Source organism: Hemitrygon akajei, chromosome 11 (genome assembly GCF_048418815.1).
Source record: "Hemitrygon akajei chromosome 11, sHemAka1.3, whole genome shotgun sequence".
In the NCBI taxonomy this organism is placed as follows: Eukaryota; Metazoa; Chordata; class Chondrichthyes; order Myliobatiformes; family Dasyatidae; genus Hemitrygon; species Hemitrygon akajei.
In genome coordinates this window covers 47,705,444-47,720,505 of record NC_133134.1, presented here as the reverse complement: position 1 = coordinate 47,720,505, position 15,062 = coordinate 47,705,444, and the positions used below count along the sequence as shown (strand labels likewise).

General features: G+C 41.0%; 1 protein-coding gene across 1 annotated transcript in view; it reads right to left on the bottom strand.

Annotated features, from left to right (window-relative positions):
* Nucleotides 1–641: 641 nt before the first annotated feature.
* LOC140736337 (uncharacterized protein C16orf96-like) overlaps nt 642–15,062 on the bottom strand; it is a 71,464-nt gene continuing 57,043 nt past the window's right edge. The window contains exons 15-16 of the mRNA XM_073062335.1: nt 10,367–10,466; nt 642–778 (exon numbers count right to left, since the gene is read on the bottom strand). Coding sequence (XP_072918436.1) covers nt 642–778; nt 10,367–10,466 — 237 coding nt within the window. The remainder of the gene's footprint in view (nt 779–10,366; nt 10,467–15,062) is intronic.

Here is a 15,062-nt window from a genome sequence, read left to right as displayed (position 1 = left end):
GCATTACAGCCAAGAATCGTTACCCCCTTCCATTCATTAACACTGTCTTCAAGATTCTCCAAGGGGCAAGAGTATTCTCGAAGCGAGACTTGCAGAAAGCTTACAATCTGGTTCCAATAAAGGATGTTGGCCAGTGGAAGACAGTATTCAACACACTGACAGGGCACTTTGAGCACCTGGTCGCACCCTTCAGCCTCGATCGCACCAGTAATATAGCAGGCCTTTATAAGCTACGTCCCCACAGCCCCCCAACTTTTTCCCAGTAACCTATTCTCCTTAAAGCAAAATCAATGCAACTTTGCTTTAATAAATTGTACAAACTTCCAATGGTATAGTGACTACTATCAGGTTGAGTGAGGAGAAGAATTTTGCTTAAAGGATAGTCCCTCCTGAGTGAAAATCCAAGGGCACTTCGTTCTCTTTTCATGCCTTTTCCAGCAGCCAATTATCATAGCACAAAACGACTGTCAAACTATCCACCATTTCCAAATTAGATTCAGTAACCTATGACCTAGTTTACTAAGCTGAGACTTCCTACACATTTTACTTTGGTCCTACAGAGCCCTGTCAGAAGACATCCTTCTATAGCTGGATTGAAACTTCATGTCCTGCATCAAAGTACTTGCGTATTACCAACTCTATCATTCAGTCTTCCCATGAAGTTCAAGTTTACATTCATCAGAAAGGGAAGCACCTTGGCATCGACAAATGTTTGAAGTATCTTGCGTCATGGTCCTCTGCTGTAGATAAGGAGGATCAGGAGGGCGAGGACCCATACCTGAAAAACAGCGACCAAAAACACAGAAAATTAGATTAAGTTCTAAGTACACGCCACCCAAAAAAAACCCCTTCATGGTGTTTGTGGTCACCTTGCAAACAGCAAAGGTGAGATAGGTTTTCAAGAGGAGATATAATAGGAAACTCTGGTTGGAGATGGAAGATGAGATCAATGAGAACCAATGGTACATAAATAGTGTAATAGAGGAAGCTGTCCAATGAACCAACTAGGACAGAATAGTGGAAAGAATCTGGCTTCCAAGGTGTCGACCAGCCCAATCTCCTCTGTCTTCTCTGACCCTCCAGACTATCATAGACACCAAATTTCATTCTTCCACTTTTCTTCCTCTCCCTCAGTTAGCACACCATTACAGCTTGGGGCATTGGAGTTCTGAGTTCAATTCTAGCATCCACGTAAGGAACTTTGTTCCTTCTTCCCATCAGTGCATAGGGTTCCTCCAGCTGCGCCAGTTTCCACTCTCAGTTCAAAGACGTACCGGTTATTAGATTAATTAGTCATTGTAACCTGTCCTGTGATTGGGCTAGGGCTAAAAATAGGTGGGTTGCTGGGTGGTGCAAGTCATTTGGGAGGGAAGGACGGATGGATGAACAATATAGGTCACCTCTTCCCATCATTGCAATAGAAGAAAGCACAGACCACCAAGGTGAGACAGAAAGCCAGATATGGGCCTCTAGCTGAAAATAAACAACTGTACAGGAAGAAATGGAGATTGGTGGAGCCCTGGGATATCTAGTCATCACAGATGGAGGACGATTAGCTACTGTGAGTAATGGTATTCTCACTGGTGCTATAAAACATGTTAGATAGGAACTAAGGTCACAAATCAACAATCTCAATTTGCACCTCTGGAGAAGAGATGGTAGGGATCCTAGACACATCATAGGCATGACCATTTTTAAGAAAGGAGGCAGATCAAAATGTAGAAATTACAGAAAGGACTCTCTGCTGTCAATGACTTGGAAAGATATTATTAGGATCAACCCTAATGATTAGGCCCCAACCCCACTTCCTTGCTCCCAATGGCTGAAGGGTTTCTCCTTGAATTATAAAGTAGATTTCTCCTGTCTAAAGGCAGAATCGACATGGTCATCATTGCACATCATCTCAGGAAGCAGCAGCAAGTAGCCCTTCTTTGCTTTCACCAAAACCTTTGACTGTCAATCCAACATATCTGAAAGGCATCCTACTCATATTTGGCTGACCTTAGAGATTCATCTCCATCTTTTGCACCAACATTCACATATAGGACATGATCTTAACCAATGCATCCACAAGAGATCCAAACTCAGTCCAGACAAGTGTCAAACAAGATTATGTCATTTCCTGACCCTTTCTTCACTTTTTCTCATCACAGTAATGCATTTCATCCAGCCAGAATGAAGTTAATCTACAGGACAAATGAGAACACCCTTCCTACATTGCCTTCACTCCAGAAGCAAGGTCACCCAACTTCAATCAGCATTCAGATGGCACCTGCACATTCAGAGGCCAAACTCCAAGTTACTACCAACTCTTTCACTGAAGTGCATGAGGGAATGGGAATTTAACATATCTAAAAATAAATCCTTTACCATCTGTACCAATAACAGTCTTCAACAATAAAGGTCCATAATGAGACACTGGAAAACGTGGACCATTTACCACTACACAAAAATTAAAGGCCGATGAAAAAGTATATCAACAATAAAATTCATCATTGCCTTCAGTTGGTCAGAAACTGATATGGGTTATATTGTAGTCATTTGAGGAAATGTGTACTTGACAATAAAGACCTCAAACCCAGCATGAAGCTTGAGGGCTTTTTGCAGCAGGTGCATTAAAGCACCAGACAGACAAAGCAATGTTTCTCCACAAAATTCTCCAAAGCCCCAATATCAACATTCTTTCTTATGTCCTACCTTGAGGTCCTAATTAGTCATCTTCTCAACACAACAAGTAGAAAATAAATTCATAGCTCAATCATGACATGAAATTTTTAAGCGAACAAAGGAAAAGATTCAAGGATGTTCTCAAAACCTTGAAGAACAGCAATATTCTCAGTGAGTCTTGGGAACTTCTAACCCTCTACGAGTCAAAATGGAGGAGCATTTAAGGAGACTGAGAACCTCACATCCATTTACTGAAAGCACAAAGAAACCCATCATCTCCTAAATTGCCTAAAATCCACCTCAAGTACCTCCTACCACATCTGTGGAAAGGTCTGCAGGACCAACAGATGTCCCATCAGTCACTTCATATCTGATAGAACTGAAGAGGGACTGAATCGATCCAAGAATCTGCTTCAAAAGATGACACCATCAGCTATTGTTCAAAAAAAATACATACACTATTCTATTGTACTGACTTAATAGTGAATGTCACTGAGTGTACCGTATCTCAGAATACATTCCATCATGCACAATTATATTTTAAGTTTCCTGATTTTATTTATATTGTCACCACTTTCCCATCCTTTGTTGTTGTTTGGCAGAATTGTGGTTAAGTTAGTTTACTAGCATCTAGAAGCTTGGCTAATCACCCAGAGACACAAGTTCAAATCCCACCACTGCAGCTAGGGAAAATAAAAACTGGTATCACTAATGGTGACCATAACACTACCAGATCAACCTTTCAACAAAAGCATTGACAGCAAACCTCTTCATACAAGTACTGTGACAGCTGTATCACAGCTCTAGGGAAATGAGTTCAATCCTCAGCTTGGGTCCTGTCCATGTGAAGTTTGCATGTTCTCCGAGTGAAGGCCAGTTTCCTTCTCATTCCAAAAATGTACTGGCTTGTAAACTTTTGGCCGGTATAAATTGCCCATAATGCAAATAGACATGGGAAATTTTGGGATCATCTTGATAAGGCCAGTTATCAGAAATAAATAGCTTACAGCTTGCCTAACATTGCAAAAAACCCTCAAATTTTAATGAGTTGGAGCAATCTGCCACTGTGTGGGCCACACTCTTGACTTTAATCCATCCGGACAGTTAAAGTTCATCATGCTTCTGCACGTTCAAGTCCATACAGAGAATGCTACTGACTGAACAGTATTGTGGGTAGGTGGGCTCAGATTTCTATTATATTCCTCTACAAGTACCTACCTCTGCAGATGCAACCTCTCATTCTCAGCTATCACACTCAGTAGCGCAAGTGCAATCCTCTTTCATCATACTGTATACCAATCTGGACTTGGGGCATGGAGATTTTGCAACCCTCCAAACTACAAAATAATAATTGTCTTTTCCCTTCAACTCTGACTGGAATCCTATAAAGAGTTGAAATGCACATGCTGTCCAAATTCATCATTTGCTGTGTTCATGTCTACTGGCATGATTTGAGTTAACATCGGACCCTATTAAGCTTCCTTCTTCTGCTGCCTAAACATCAGCTGAGAAAAACTCTCATTTTAGCACACTACTTCTCAATAATGCATACTACTGACAAGCATAGAAAGGATGAATACGACCTTGAGCAGAAGTGCAAAGTGAGCAAAAGTGGAATTTCACCTCAGTAATGTTACATTTTCATCATTACGACTACAGAAATAAACTTTACATGGGATTAATTATGCTACTTGGTACATTCAATAAATCATACTTAGTAACAGGTTTCTATGGCTTTAAAAAAAACACACTTGTGACACATTGGTTTCGGATGTGCTTTGACAGTTGTAGTGAAGAGTAAATTCCCTTATGTCTTCTACATGTATTGTAATCAAATCTGGGGGCTAATACACTGCTGAAGTAGTATTACGCTGTCAGATGTCCCATCTTTTGAATAACATTAAATTGCACACTGGCGTTCATGGATGAGTAAAGAGTTTTACTTATTCATTTCTGTCCCTGCTGAGGATAAGATTTACTGCCAATTTCTGCCTTCGAGAAAGTGGCTGTGAGCCGCCTATTTGAACCACTGTAACCCTTCTGATGAAGGTGCTAGCAGAGCAATATTAGGTAGAAAGCTCCAGGATTAAATGAAGGCAATAATGGAGAAATGTATTTTCATGTCAGGTGGTCTATACCCCTCTTGAACAAGGGTGTGATACTTGCACTTTCCCAATCTACAGGCACCACAGATCTAGTCTATTGATATTTTAGAAAGTTAGTCAGGACCTGTTGACTTTATCACTTATCTCTTTGAACAAGGGTTCCTAACCTTTAAGCCATGGATCAATACCATTAAGCAAGGGATCTGTGGACCTTACAGAATCGCTGTCCCTGAACAACCTAGAATATATCCCAGCTGGATCAAGTTGTTTTATCCTCCATGCAACAATCTTTCCATTATTGCGTCTTCATATATTCAGAATCTACAAAATTTATTGATTTGCTGAGATTCCAACAGCACTGTTTTACTTATTAAAAGCTGACAAAGTATTCACAAGGTACCTCATAATGATGATGAGTGTTCGACAAGAATGGGACCTGCCTCTTAATAAGCCATGCCTGAATGCATCCATGTTTTTGCCTTATGGGCTGCTTTGTTTCTGGAGCAGTTGCAGATGGAACTGAACGTTGTACAACATCACTGAACGTCACCAATCCAGCTGCTTTGATACAAGGAGGACCATTGCTGAAGCAACCTGGAATGACTGGATCTAGGTCACTTGTTCGTTCATTATGTGCCATGTCATATGATGCAAGTGATCACGGCCTTCCGACGACCATGATCATTCTTGGTGAATGTTTTTACAGAAGTGGCTTGCCATTGCCTTCTTCTGGGCAGTCTCTTTATAAGACGGGTGACCCCAGCCATTATCAACACTCCTCAGGGATTGCCTGCCTGGTGTCAGCGATCACATAACTAGGACTTGTGATGTACATCAGCTGCAGCTGCTCGTAAGACCATTCACTACCTGCTCCCATGGCGTCACCTTGTCCAAGGGTGACCTGCAGGTTAGCAGAGGGAAGGAGCACCTTACTGCTCCTAGGGTATCTCCACCCCATCACCCTAGGCCACCATCCTTTAGCAATGACCTAGGGCACAGATGACTGATCTCTAAAAACCACATCCAACTTGATTTTGTGTGATGTGTGGGTTTTAGTTGGTAATGTTATTTCCCCAAGATCCCATTTTATTTAGTGTTATCAAAGCTCCTCGAGGTCACACCCAATGAAATGCTGCCTTAAGTTTTCCAGGTATCACAGTTTTGGAAGCAGCCAGTACAACTAGCACTGCCAATTACTGTTCGGTGGACCTTGCTGCTAAATTCAAATACAGACGGAAATAACTATGCTTAAATAAATTAAATATGCTTATAATTTGCTATAAACCCCTTTGGGAAATACAGGATATTAAATCTCTAAGAAAGCATATGTTCCTTCCCTCAAGTTCCATCTTAAGACACCAGGTATTTCAAAAAAAAAAGGGAAAATATTATCACAATCAATATTTGCTTCCTATCCTATGGAGGAAAAGCAAGAATTCAGGTAAATTAAGGATCGAAGTTATGGGTTCAGAATACAAGGCAGATACAGGTCTCAAGGATATGCTTAAAGTCTCCTTAAAAAATGCAATATCTGCCCATGAGCACTCAATGTGGAGAACAAATATTCTGGATTGTATTGAAAACATTAATTATATGCATCAGGAGTGCACAGAAACCCTGCCTAATCAGGAGAAAAACCACAGCAACTCACAGAGTATCTCCTAACCCATCCTCCTGTACCACAGCTCCTGTACCATCTGCATATATATGCATATACATACACATATACACACTGTATACGTTTGGATTATTATCGATTGATAGAATTCAGAACAAGATAAATTTACTCCCAGGCATCGACAGCTTGTGAAGGCTAACAACAGTCAGAAGTACACTTACAAGTTTGATTGCAGTAAACACACTTTGGAGCAACAGGAGAAGTTTCTGGTCGAGTAACCTGCTGTTTCACTCCACTTGATTTCTTCTCTGCAGATAAATAATTAAATTGTTGAACATGTATAATAATTCACACCGGTAGAAAGCTATCCCTGCAAAAAAAAAAATGGACAGTGCAACACAATACAAGGTTTAAGTGGCAAGCACCAGATTTAATGTGGACATCTATTTTCAAGCAGCGTTCTGTGTAACAAAGTAATTGATAGTTGCTTTTGCAGACCGTTCCTCAGAGTACAACTTTTACAAAAAGAGGAACATACATATTGACATAAGTTGAGAGGAGAAGAAGTGTATCACTCATCCTTCTGATCCTGCCCCATAGGTTGAGCAGATTGTAGCTGATCTCCGTGTAACCTTAACTCTGTATTTGTCTGTTTGTAGCAATCTTCCACTTTTTTTACTCTTCAATATCTGTATGACTTTGCCTTATATACACTGCATTTAAAAACTTTGCTTCTATTGCCAAGTTTTAAATGTTCACAACTCTAGATATAATTTCACATCTGTCTGAAATGAAGAAACTTAATTTTAAACAATGAACACTAGTTCCAGATTCTCTCACAACAGGAAATGTCCTCTTCACATTCACCCATGTAGTCTTTAGGCTCCTACATTCAAGTCAAGATCCTTGTGTTCTTTGAAACTCCAGTGCACAAGAGGCTAGCGCGTCAAACCTTCCTTTAACAGATGGCCCCTCCTTTGATACGGTCTAGTAGATCTTTTCAGAGTTGTGTCTAATGCATTAAGATCCTTCTTTCAATAAGACCACATGAATTACTCAAGATATGGTCTCTCCACTGCCCAAAATAACTGAAACTCAGAGTCATAGAAAAGTACAGCACAGAAACAAGCCATTCGTCCCATCTAGTCCATGCCAAAACTATTTAAACTGACTACTCCTATCAGCCTGCACCGGGACCATAGCCCTCCATACCCCTACCATCTGTGTGCTTATCCAAACTTAGATTAAATGTTGAAATTGAGCTGGTAGGCACCACTTGTGCTGGCAGCTCATTCCACACTCTCATAACCCTCTGAGCGAAGAAGTTTCCCCTTAAATATTTCACCTTTCACTCTTAACCCATGACCCCTGCTGTAGTTCCACCCAACCTCAGAGGAAAAAGCCTACTTCATTTACCATATCTATATCCCTCAATTTTGTATACCTATCAAACCTCCCTTCAATCTTCTAAGTTCTAAGGAATAAAGATACATAAACTTTTTTACCTTTCTATTTGATTCCCCTAGCAATAAATAATAACATTGTACTTGCTTTCCTAATTACTTACTGCAGTTCAGGTACATTTTTGTGAAGCATACACTAGGATACCCAGATACTCTGCACCTCGAAGGGCTACAGTCTCCACCTTTAAGATAACGTGCTTCATTTTACTTCTGTCAAAATGTACATTTTGGCCACATACCTGCCCACACAGCTAAACTACCTCACTGTCACACCATGACCATCAATCTCTACCACCCTACCACCCCCTTCAACCTCTGTCCTATGCCACTGCTCTTTCATGTCCTCCTGTTCATGGAGCTAGCTTTAAATTCTACCTAAAACTGCAATTCGCCAGTATGGTTCAAGAGGATCCCATCCCATTGGGGAGCTCTCTCCTTTCCAAATTAGCATTGATGCAGCTTCTCTGGAAATCTAAGCACAATACCTCCACTAATGCATGAAGGCTTGAGAACTAATTTTTGCACCAATTTGTTTCTTAACAGAACTGTAAAAGCAAATTAATTCTGAGGTGAAATTCAATAGAAGAACTTGTCACCCAAAGGCAGCTTGACCAAAAGTATTCATCATCCCAAGCATGCTATTTAGTTCAAATATTAAAGGAAGTGGGATTAGGATGCAATTTCAATAAGCAGGTAGATTTGTATCTGGTTGTTCAGAATCTGGTTTCAAAGTTGCCAACTTGTTAAAGAGTTGCTGTGGCTGTAACGACGGTTGAATGATAAATCCAAGCAAGCTATTGAATATCTGCCACTTGTTTTTAGTCTTACAGTCCAGAACTCAATTCTACTCCTGATTACTATCAATGTACCCTTGCAAATTAGGTCAGGACAAGATCAAGCCACACTGTAATCGTCCATCCTGAACAGAAGAGACTGGCACTATTCAATTTCTTAAACTTGCCCAGCAGAAACAAACCCCTGGGAATTCTGGGCAGTGAGTGGCAGATTTCTGGGCACTAGACTGAACAATTTGAATGAGCCAGGCTTTGCAACTTCCTACCAGACAGACATACTTCATTGATCCCAAGGGAAATTGGGTTTCATTACAGCTGCACCAACCAAGAATAGTGAAGAAATATAGCAAAATAAAACCATATAATTAAATAATAAGTTAATCATGCCAAGTGGAAATAAGTCCAGGACCAGCCTACTGGCTCAGGGTGTCTGACACTCTGAGGGAGGAGTTGTAAAGTTTGATGGCCACAGGCAGGAATGACTTCCTATGACGCTCAGTGTTACATCTCAGTGGAATGAGTCTCTGGCTGAATGTACTCCTGTGCCTAACCAGTACATTATGGAGTGGATGGGAATCATTGTCCAAGATGGCATGCAACTTGGACAGCATCCTCTTTTCAGACACCACCGTCAGAGAGTCCAGTTCCACCCCCACAACATCACTGGCCTTACGACTGAGTTTGTTGATTCTGTTGGTGTCTGCTACCCTCAGCCTGCTGCCCCAGCACACAACAGCAAACATAATAGCACTGGCCACCACAGCCTCGTAGAACATCCTCAGCATCCTCCGGCAGATGTTAAAGGACCTCAGTCTCCTCAGGAAATAGAGATGGCTCTGACCCTTCTTGTAGACAGCCTCAGTGTTCTTTGACCAGTCCAGTTTATTGTCAATTCGTATCCCCAGGTATTTGTAATCCTCCACCATGTCCACACTGACCCCTTGGATGGAAACAGGGGTCACCGGTGCCTTAGCCCTCCTCAGGTCCACCACCAGCCACTGTATTTATGTACAGCTAAATGCCCTGGTGTAAAAGTGAAGAACACTTCCAGCACTAGCTGAATTAAGAAAATGGCATTTTACTAGTCAATAATGCTCTTGAATAATTATTAATTGCTAAAGGTGGGGGATGGGGGAGAATTCTTGATTAAAAGAACAAAAATGAGATGTAAGTATGGGAAGTATAAAGCTAGGAGAAGTTATGAAACTATAGATTAAGTTCACCATTATTATATGGAAGCAACATGTCTTGAGTGAATTATTCTGACATCTTATACTTGGGTGCCTTTAGTTATTTTACATCTTCATTTCTGCAGAAGTGCACTTTGAGCTGCCAATATATGTAACAGCTACCATAGGTTATTTGGCTGATGTTAACTTGAAATGAGGTCCAGGAGATTGAAGTTATTAGCACTAAATCCTCATAATTGCCGCACCTCAGGAATGCTTGCTTAGCCCACTGCTCTGCTTTCTCTGTACCCATGACTGTATGGCTAGGCACAGCTCAAATGGCATCTAAAATTGAGACCCATCATCCCCCTAAATTACTGGCGGTCAAATTGAACACATCAGATTTCAACCTTTGGGATAATTATATTCAGTTGAACTAATTATTGAAATTAGAGTAAAATGAATAACAAACAATAACTGTTAATATCACTGTTAAACATACATACAGCTTGTTTTTAGCATACATCTCCATCCAAGAAACATGATTTACCTAAGGGTTCGTCATCTTGCATTGGATATATTGTTGGAAGTTTGGGATCTAGCCTTCCCTTGTACATGATACCATCAATTCCCTGAAGCTCTACCTCTTCCTAAAAAGGACATTCAGACAAAAAAAATCAATAACATTAATTACTAGTCATTTTTTAAAAATAAAGACTGGCCTTAATAAAACTGAAATTTATTTATCCATTTATAACCATTTTCTGAATTCATTTGGGGCCGTTAATGAACATGAAATGCAAAGGAATGGAATTGGTAGATTTCATCATCAACATATTACAGTTTGAAATTCATAATTCTAGCAAGGAATTTTCCCCCATAAGACACTGCGCAGTAAACAACTTATTCATCAAATTGAGGAAGTCAAATTTCTTTGCGATAATTTGTAAATTGATAAAATGGTTTATAATTGTTAAATATACTGAGATACACTGAAACGGTTTGTTTCGCACGGCATCCATGCAGATAATTTAATTGCAACATTACACTGAAGTAGTACGAGGGAAACGACATCAAAATGCTGAATAAAGTATAAAAGTTACAGAGAAAGGGCAGAGCAGGCAGAGGATGAGGTGCAAGGCCATAGTGAGATGGACTGTGAAGTCAGAGGCCAACTCATCATACTAGGGGACAGTTCAATGCTCTCACAATCAAGCTGGCCTTGAGCACATGAAATGCTTTTTATATTGATTTGGAAATGCAAAGCTGATATTAACCCCAGAAATTTATTTGAAGAATATTCACATTAACTATGTCAGAGGATTGAAAATGGTAGTCCCGATGAGATAATATTGAAAACAATAAACAGGAATGTTGCTGTGACAGCTGGTCTAATCTCCACCATTCAAAGCCTGTTGGATTTGTACAGGCCGGAGTCTTTCTCATTTGTTATTTCCTCTTGGTGCAATTAATGGAATGAAGCGAAATCTGTACATCCCCACTCAACCGCAGTCATTAATACTGTGCCTTGTTATCTCCATGCCCCCTCTTGTACTCACTTGCCCGGAAAGGCATTCAGAAACAGCCACTGTTACTAAGTAAAGTTACAGGCATCCATGCAACAGAAATGTGAGTGACATTTCAGATTCCTCCAGGAAGAAACAGGAGAATGTGCAGCAGGGAATGACGTTTGCCCTCCACCAATAGGTCTTGCTGACAAGACTCAGGGGACCTTGAAGTTTGTTTGCACAGTCACAACATTTCCCTGGCACCAAGCATCATTCCTACTAGAGTTTCCCATACTTGGGATGGCAGGGAGTTGGCCAACTCACTTGGCAAAATGTTTAGCTGCTGTCCAGTGATCCTAGGAAGAGAGGGGTTAGGTGAAGCAGCAGCTGACTAGAATTTCCTCCATCTGCACTGGTGCCTCCACTGAAAACGAAAGGAAATCTCTAACTGCAGACAGTTCTGACATCTGTGCGAGGTAGAGAACACCAATGACCACGAGGATGTTAGAGTGCCTGAAGACAGAAACATCTGTTTTGATAGGAACATTTTATTATCCTGTCTGGCTTTTCTTATTAATGAAATGGATCTGTTGCAGGAGCTTTTAAATGTCACTTCTGTTCAGTAATTTCATCATTTCACTTATAAGAACTCAAACATTGAAATGCTTTTCTTTTTTCCCCTATGAAGAAAGGCAGAAAACAGCGACATATGCCTGAACCAGTGACTATCAGAAACTTCATCAATCCTCATTAGAGGCCAACGAGAATGATTCAGAGGACATAAAAAAGGCAGTCCTAGGCTTTATGTGACACAGGATCCCGAAGTAAAATGAAGGCGGAAACAATTCTAGAGGTGACAACTACAGAGGTCATTTCTGTGTGCTTGTTATGCACAGACCAGTGCTGTATGGCTCCCATTTATAGAAATCCTCGACAGCAATGAAGGAATGGGGATATGCACCAAACGGCCACTTTATTAGGTTCATCTGTACACCTCCTTAATGCAAATATTTAATCAGCCGATCTTGTGGCAGAAACTCAACGTATAAAAGCATGCAGACACGGCCAAGAGGTCTGGTCGTCGTTTAGTCCGAACATCAGAATGGGGAAGAAATCGGATCTAATTGACTTCGAATGCGGAATAGTTGATGGTGCCAGACACGGTAGCTCGAGTATCTCCCGGGATTTTCACGCACAACAGTCTCTAGAGTTTATGGAGAATGGTGCGAGAAACAAAAATCATCCACTGTGGCAGTTATAACGTCCCATTTAAGAGAGAGGTTAGAGGAGAATGGCCAAACTGGTTGAAGCTGACAGAAGGCAATGGTAACTCAAACAACCATGCGTTACAACAGCGGCATGTAGGAGGGCATCTCTGAACTGTCAACACGTCGAACCATGAAGTGGATAGGCTACAGAGGTAGAATACCACGAACATACCCTCAATGGCCACCTTGTGAGGTACAGGAGGTACGTAATGAAGTGGCCTCTGAGTGTACACTCCGCAGCAGGACTGGAAGGAAATCTGTCGGTGCTCGTATTCCCAATTCCTGAAACCCTTGTCCTTTTTGTAACAGCTCAGCGTTTGGAAGATGCTGGTAGATTAACACAGGAACATAACTGCAGTGCATTTGGTACATTGTACATACAGCAGACACAGGATGCAACACTGCTGCAGAGAAGAAATGCTTATATAATGCATGGGGTGCAAATGAAGCTAGGCTGTTTAGTCCCAGATGGTATGTTTGAGTGCTGTTGAAGCTGCAATCATCATGGCTCCTGACTTGAACCAACTTTGACAAAAACTAGCTTGGGAGGTGGGGGATGAGAGACTATGGCCTTCTCTAGCTACATTATTTAAGAGCGTATGATGACCCCAAGTATGTTGCTGATGAGGAACTTGCTCACTGGTTATCAGGAATAAACTCGCTTGATGGAGAAGGTTATTGCAGGGTACTTCTGCAGCTCAAGCATTACTTGATACTTATCAGTCTATGCCTGGATCTTCATCATGACAAGCATATCTTGAGGGACCTTGAAGCCTACAGGCACGGATACTTCATTTGCTGAGGAGCTGCCAATGGAATTGAACTTTGTACAATCATCAGTGAATATTCCACCACGATGGAGGGAAGGTCATTGATGAAACAGCTAATGTTTGCATGACTGATGCTTTCTACATTGTGGTCTAGGAACCAAGGTAGTTGGGAATTCTTGAAATCTTCAAAAGTGTAAGGGCGCAGTCATGAAAAGAAAATTGCAAGTGAGAGCTACCTTCCTCATACCAGTTGCATCTAATTGTCAGATAAGGAAAAAAGAGAGATGTAATAGAGCAGATAAAAAATGAACATATCCCATCTTTATCAATCTCTGCACAGTTCAAATGTCTAAGGAAGTTGCCTTATTAATGACCAACTCTCCTCTCCAGGCCACTGTGCTGCTGGATAATTACAATGGTGATAATCACAGTCAGCCTGTGGTAGCCGGTCCTTGTCATGTAAGAAAGGGATTTACATAGTACTGCCACATGCCTGTTATATTCCGCCTTGGATAAATAGATAAACAGGGTGTGGATTTGAGCTGTGAGGAGCAGGAGTGAACCTTATAGTGATAACTATGTGATAGCAATCAAGTGGCACAGGTTGCTGTTAAACGATTAATGGGCATGTACGACATGGTCTAGTTTGTTAGTGCAGGAGGTGGAACATGTGATGTCAATAAACATTTTTCAGGACTTCACTTTCTCTATTGGCCTTTTTGGCAGCTTCTGTAGAGACACTGCCCAATTGGAATAGTTTTCCAGTGCATAATGTTTTTTTTTCCCTTGCTGAAGACACCTCGAGTAGTGACTGAAAATTAAGGTTGTTGCTCAACTTGGTGTACCCTTCCCAAAGCTGCACAATAAACTTCTAGCTGTAGATGGAAATAGTACGCACTCCTTGAAGCTTGACTTGATTCAGCACCAGTTAGCTTCAGCTGCTGGTAGTAACTCCCATGAGAGCGCATTTATGTAATTCATAGTGTTACTGATATCTGGATACTGCAATCATACAATGAGGCACTCATAGCATGAATTCCACACGTGACCTGTACTAATTCAAACTGGTCCAGGTTACCACAGGAACAGAATGAGGTCATTCAGCCCATCGAGGTTTTCTCCGCCATTCAATTATGACTGCTTTATGAGCTCCCCCCCCCACCTTTAAATCCCTTAGCAATTAACTTCTCAATCTCTGCCTCAAATACACTTAGTGAATTGGCCTCCAGAGCTCACCGTGCTAAGAAATTCCACAGATTCACTGCACTCTGGCTGAAGAAATTCCTCATTTCAGTTTTAATGCCTTTATTCTGAGGCTGTGCCCTTGGATCCTAGACTCTCCTACTAGTGAAAACATCCTCTCCACACCCACTCTATATACAGGCCTTCCAATACTTGAGATTGTTTCTACCTAGTCAATTAGATTAGATAGTATTTCCTACAACCCCCTACTTCTAAGCCATCATCTTCCTTGCCCTCCCTTTCCCGCCCCTCCCATGGTGACACACTACTGAATATGTAAGAGTATTATGTTTTATAGTTGTAAGAAAGTAATGCAGTGGAGATTCCAGCACAACTTACAAAAGTGCTAATCAATTCCCTGGCAAGCTTTCGGCTACATATCTGTAAGGCTTTTTCTGAAAGGATGCCAATAAGAAATAACTTGTTCAATTATCTTAAAATATATATTAGGCATAAAA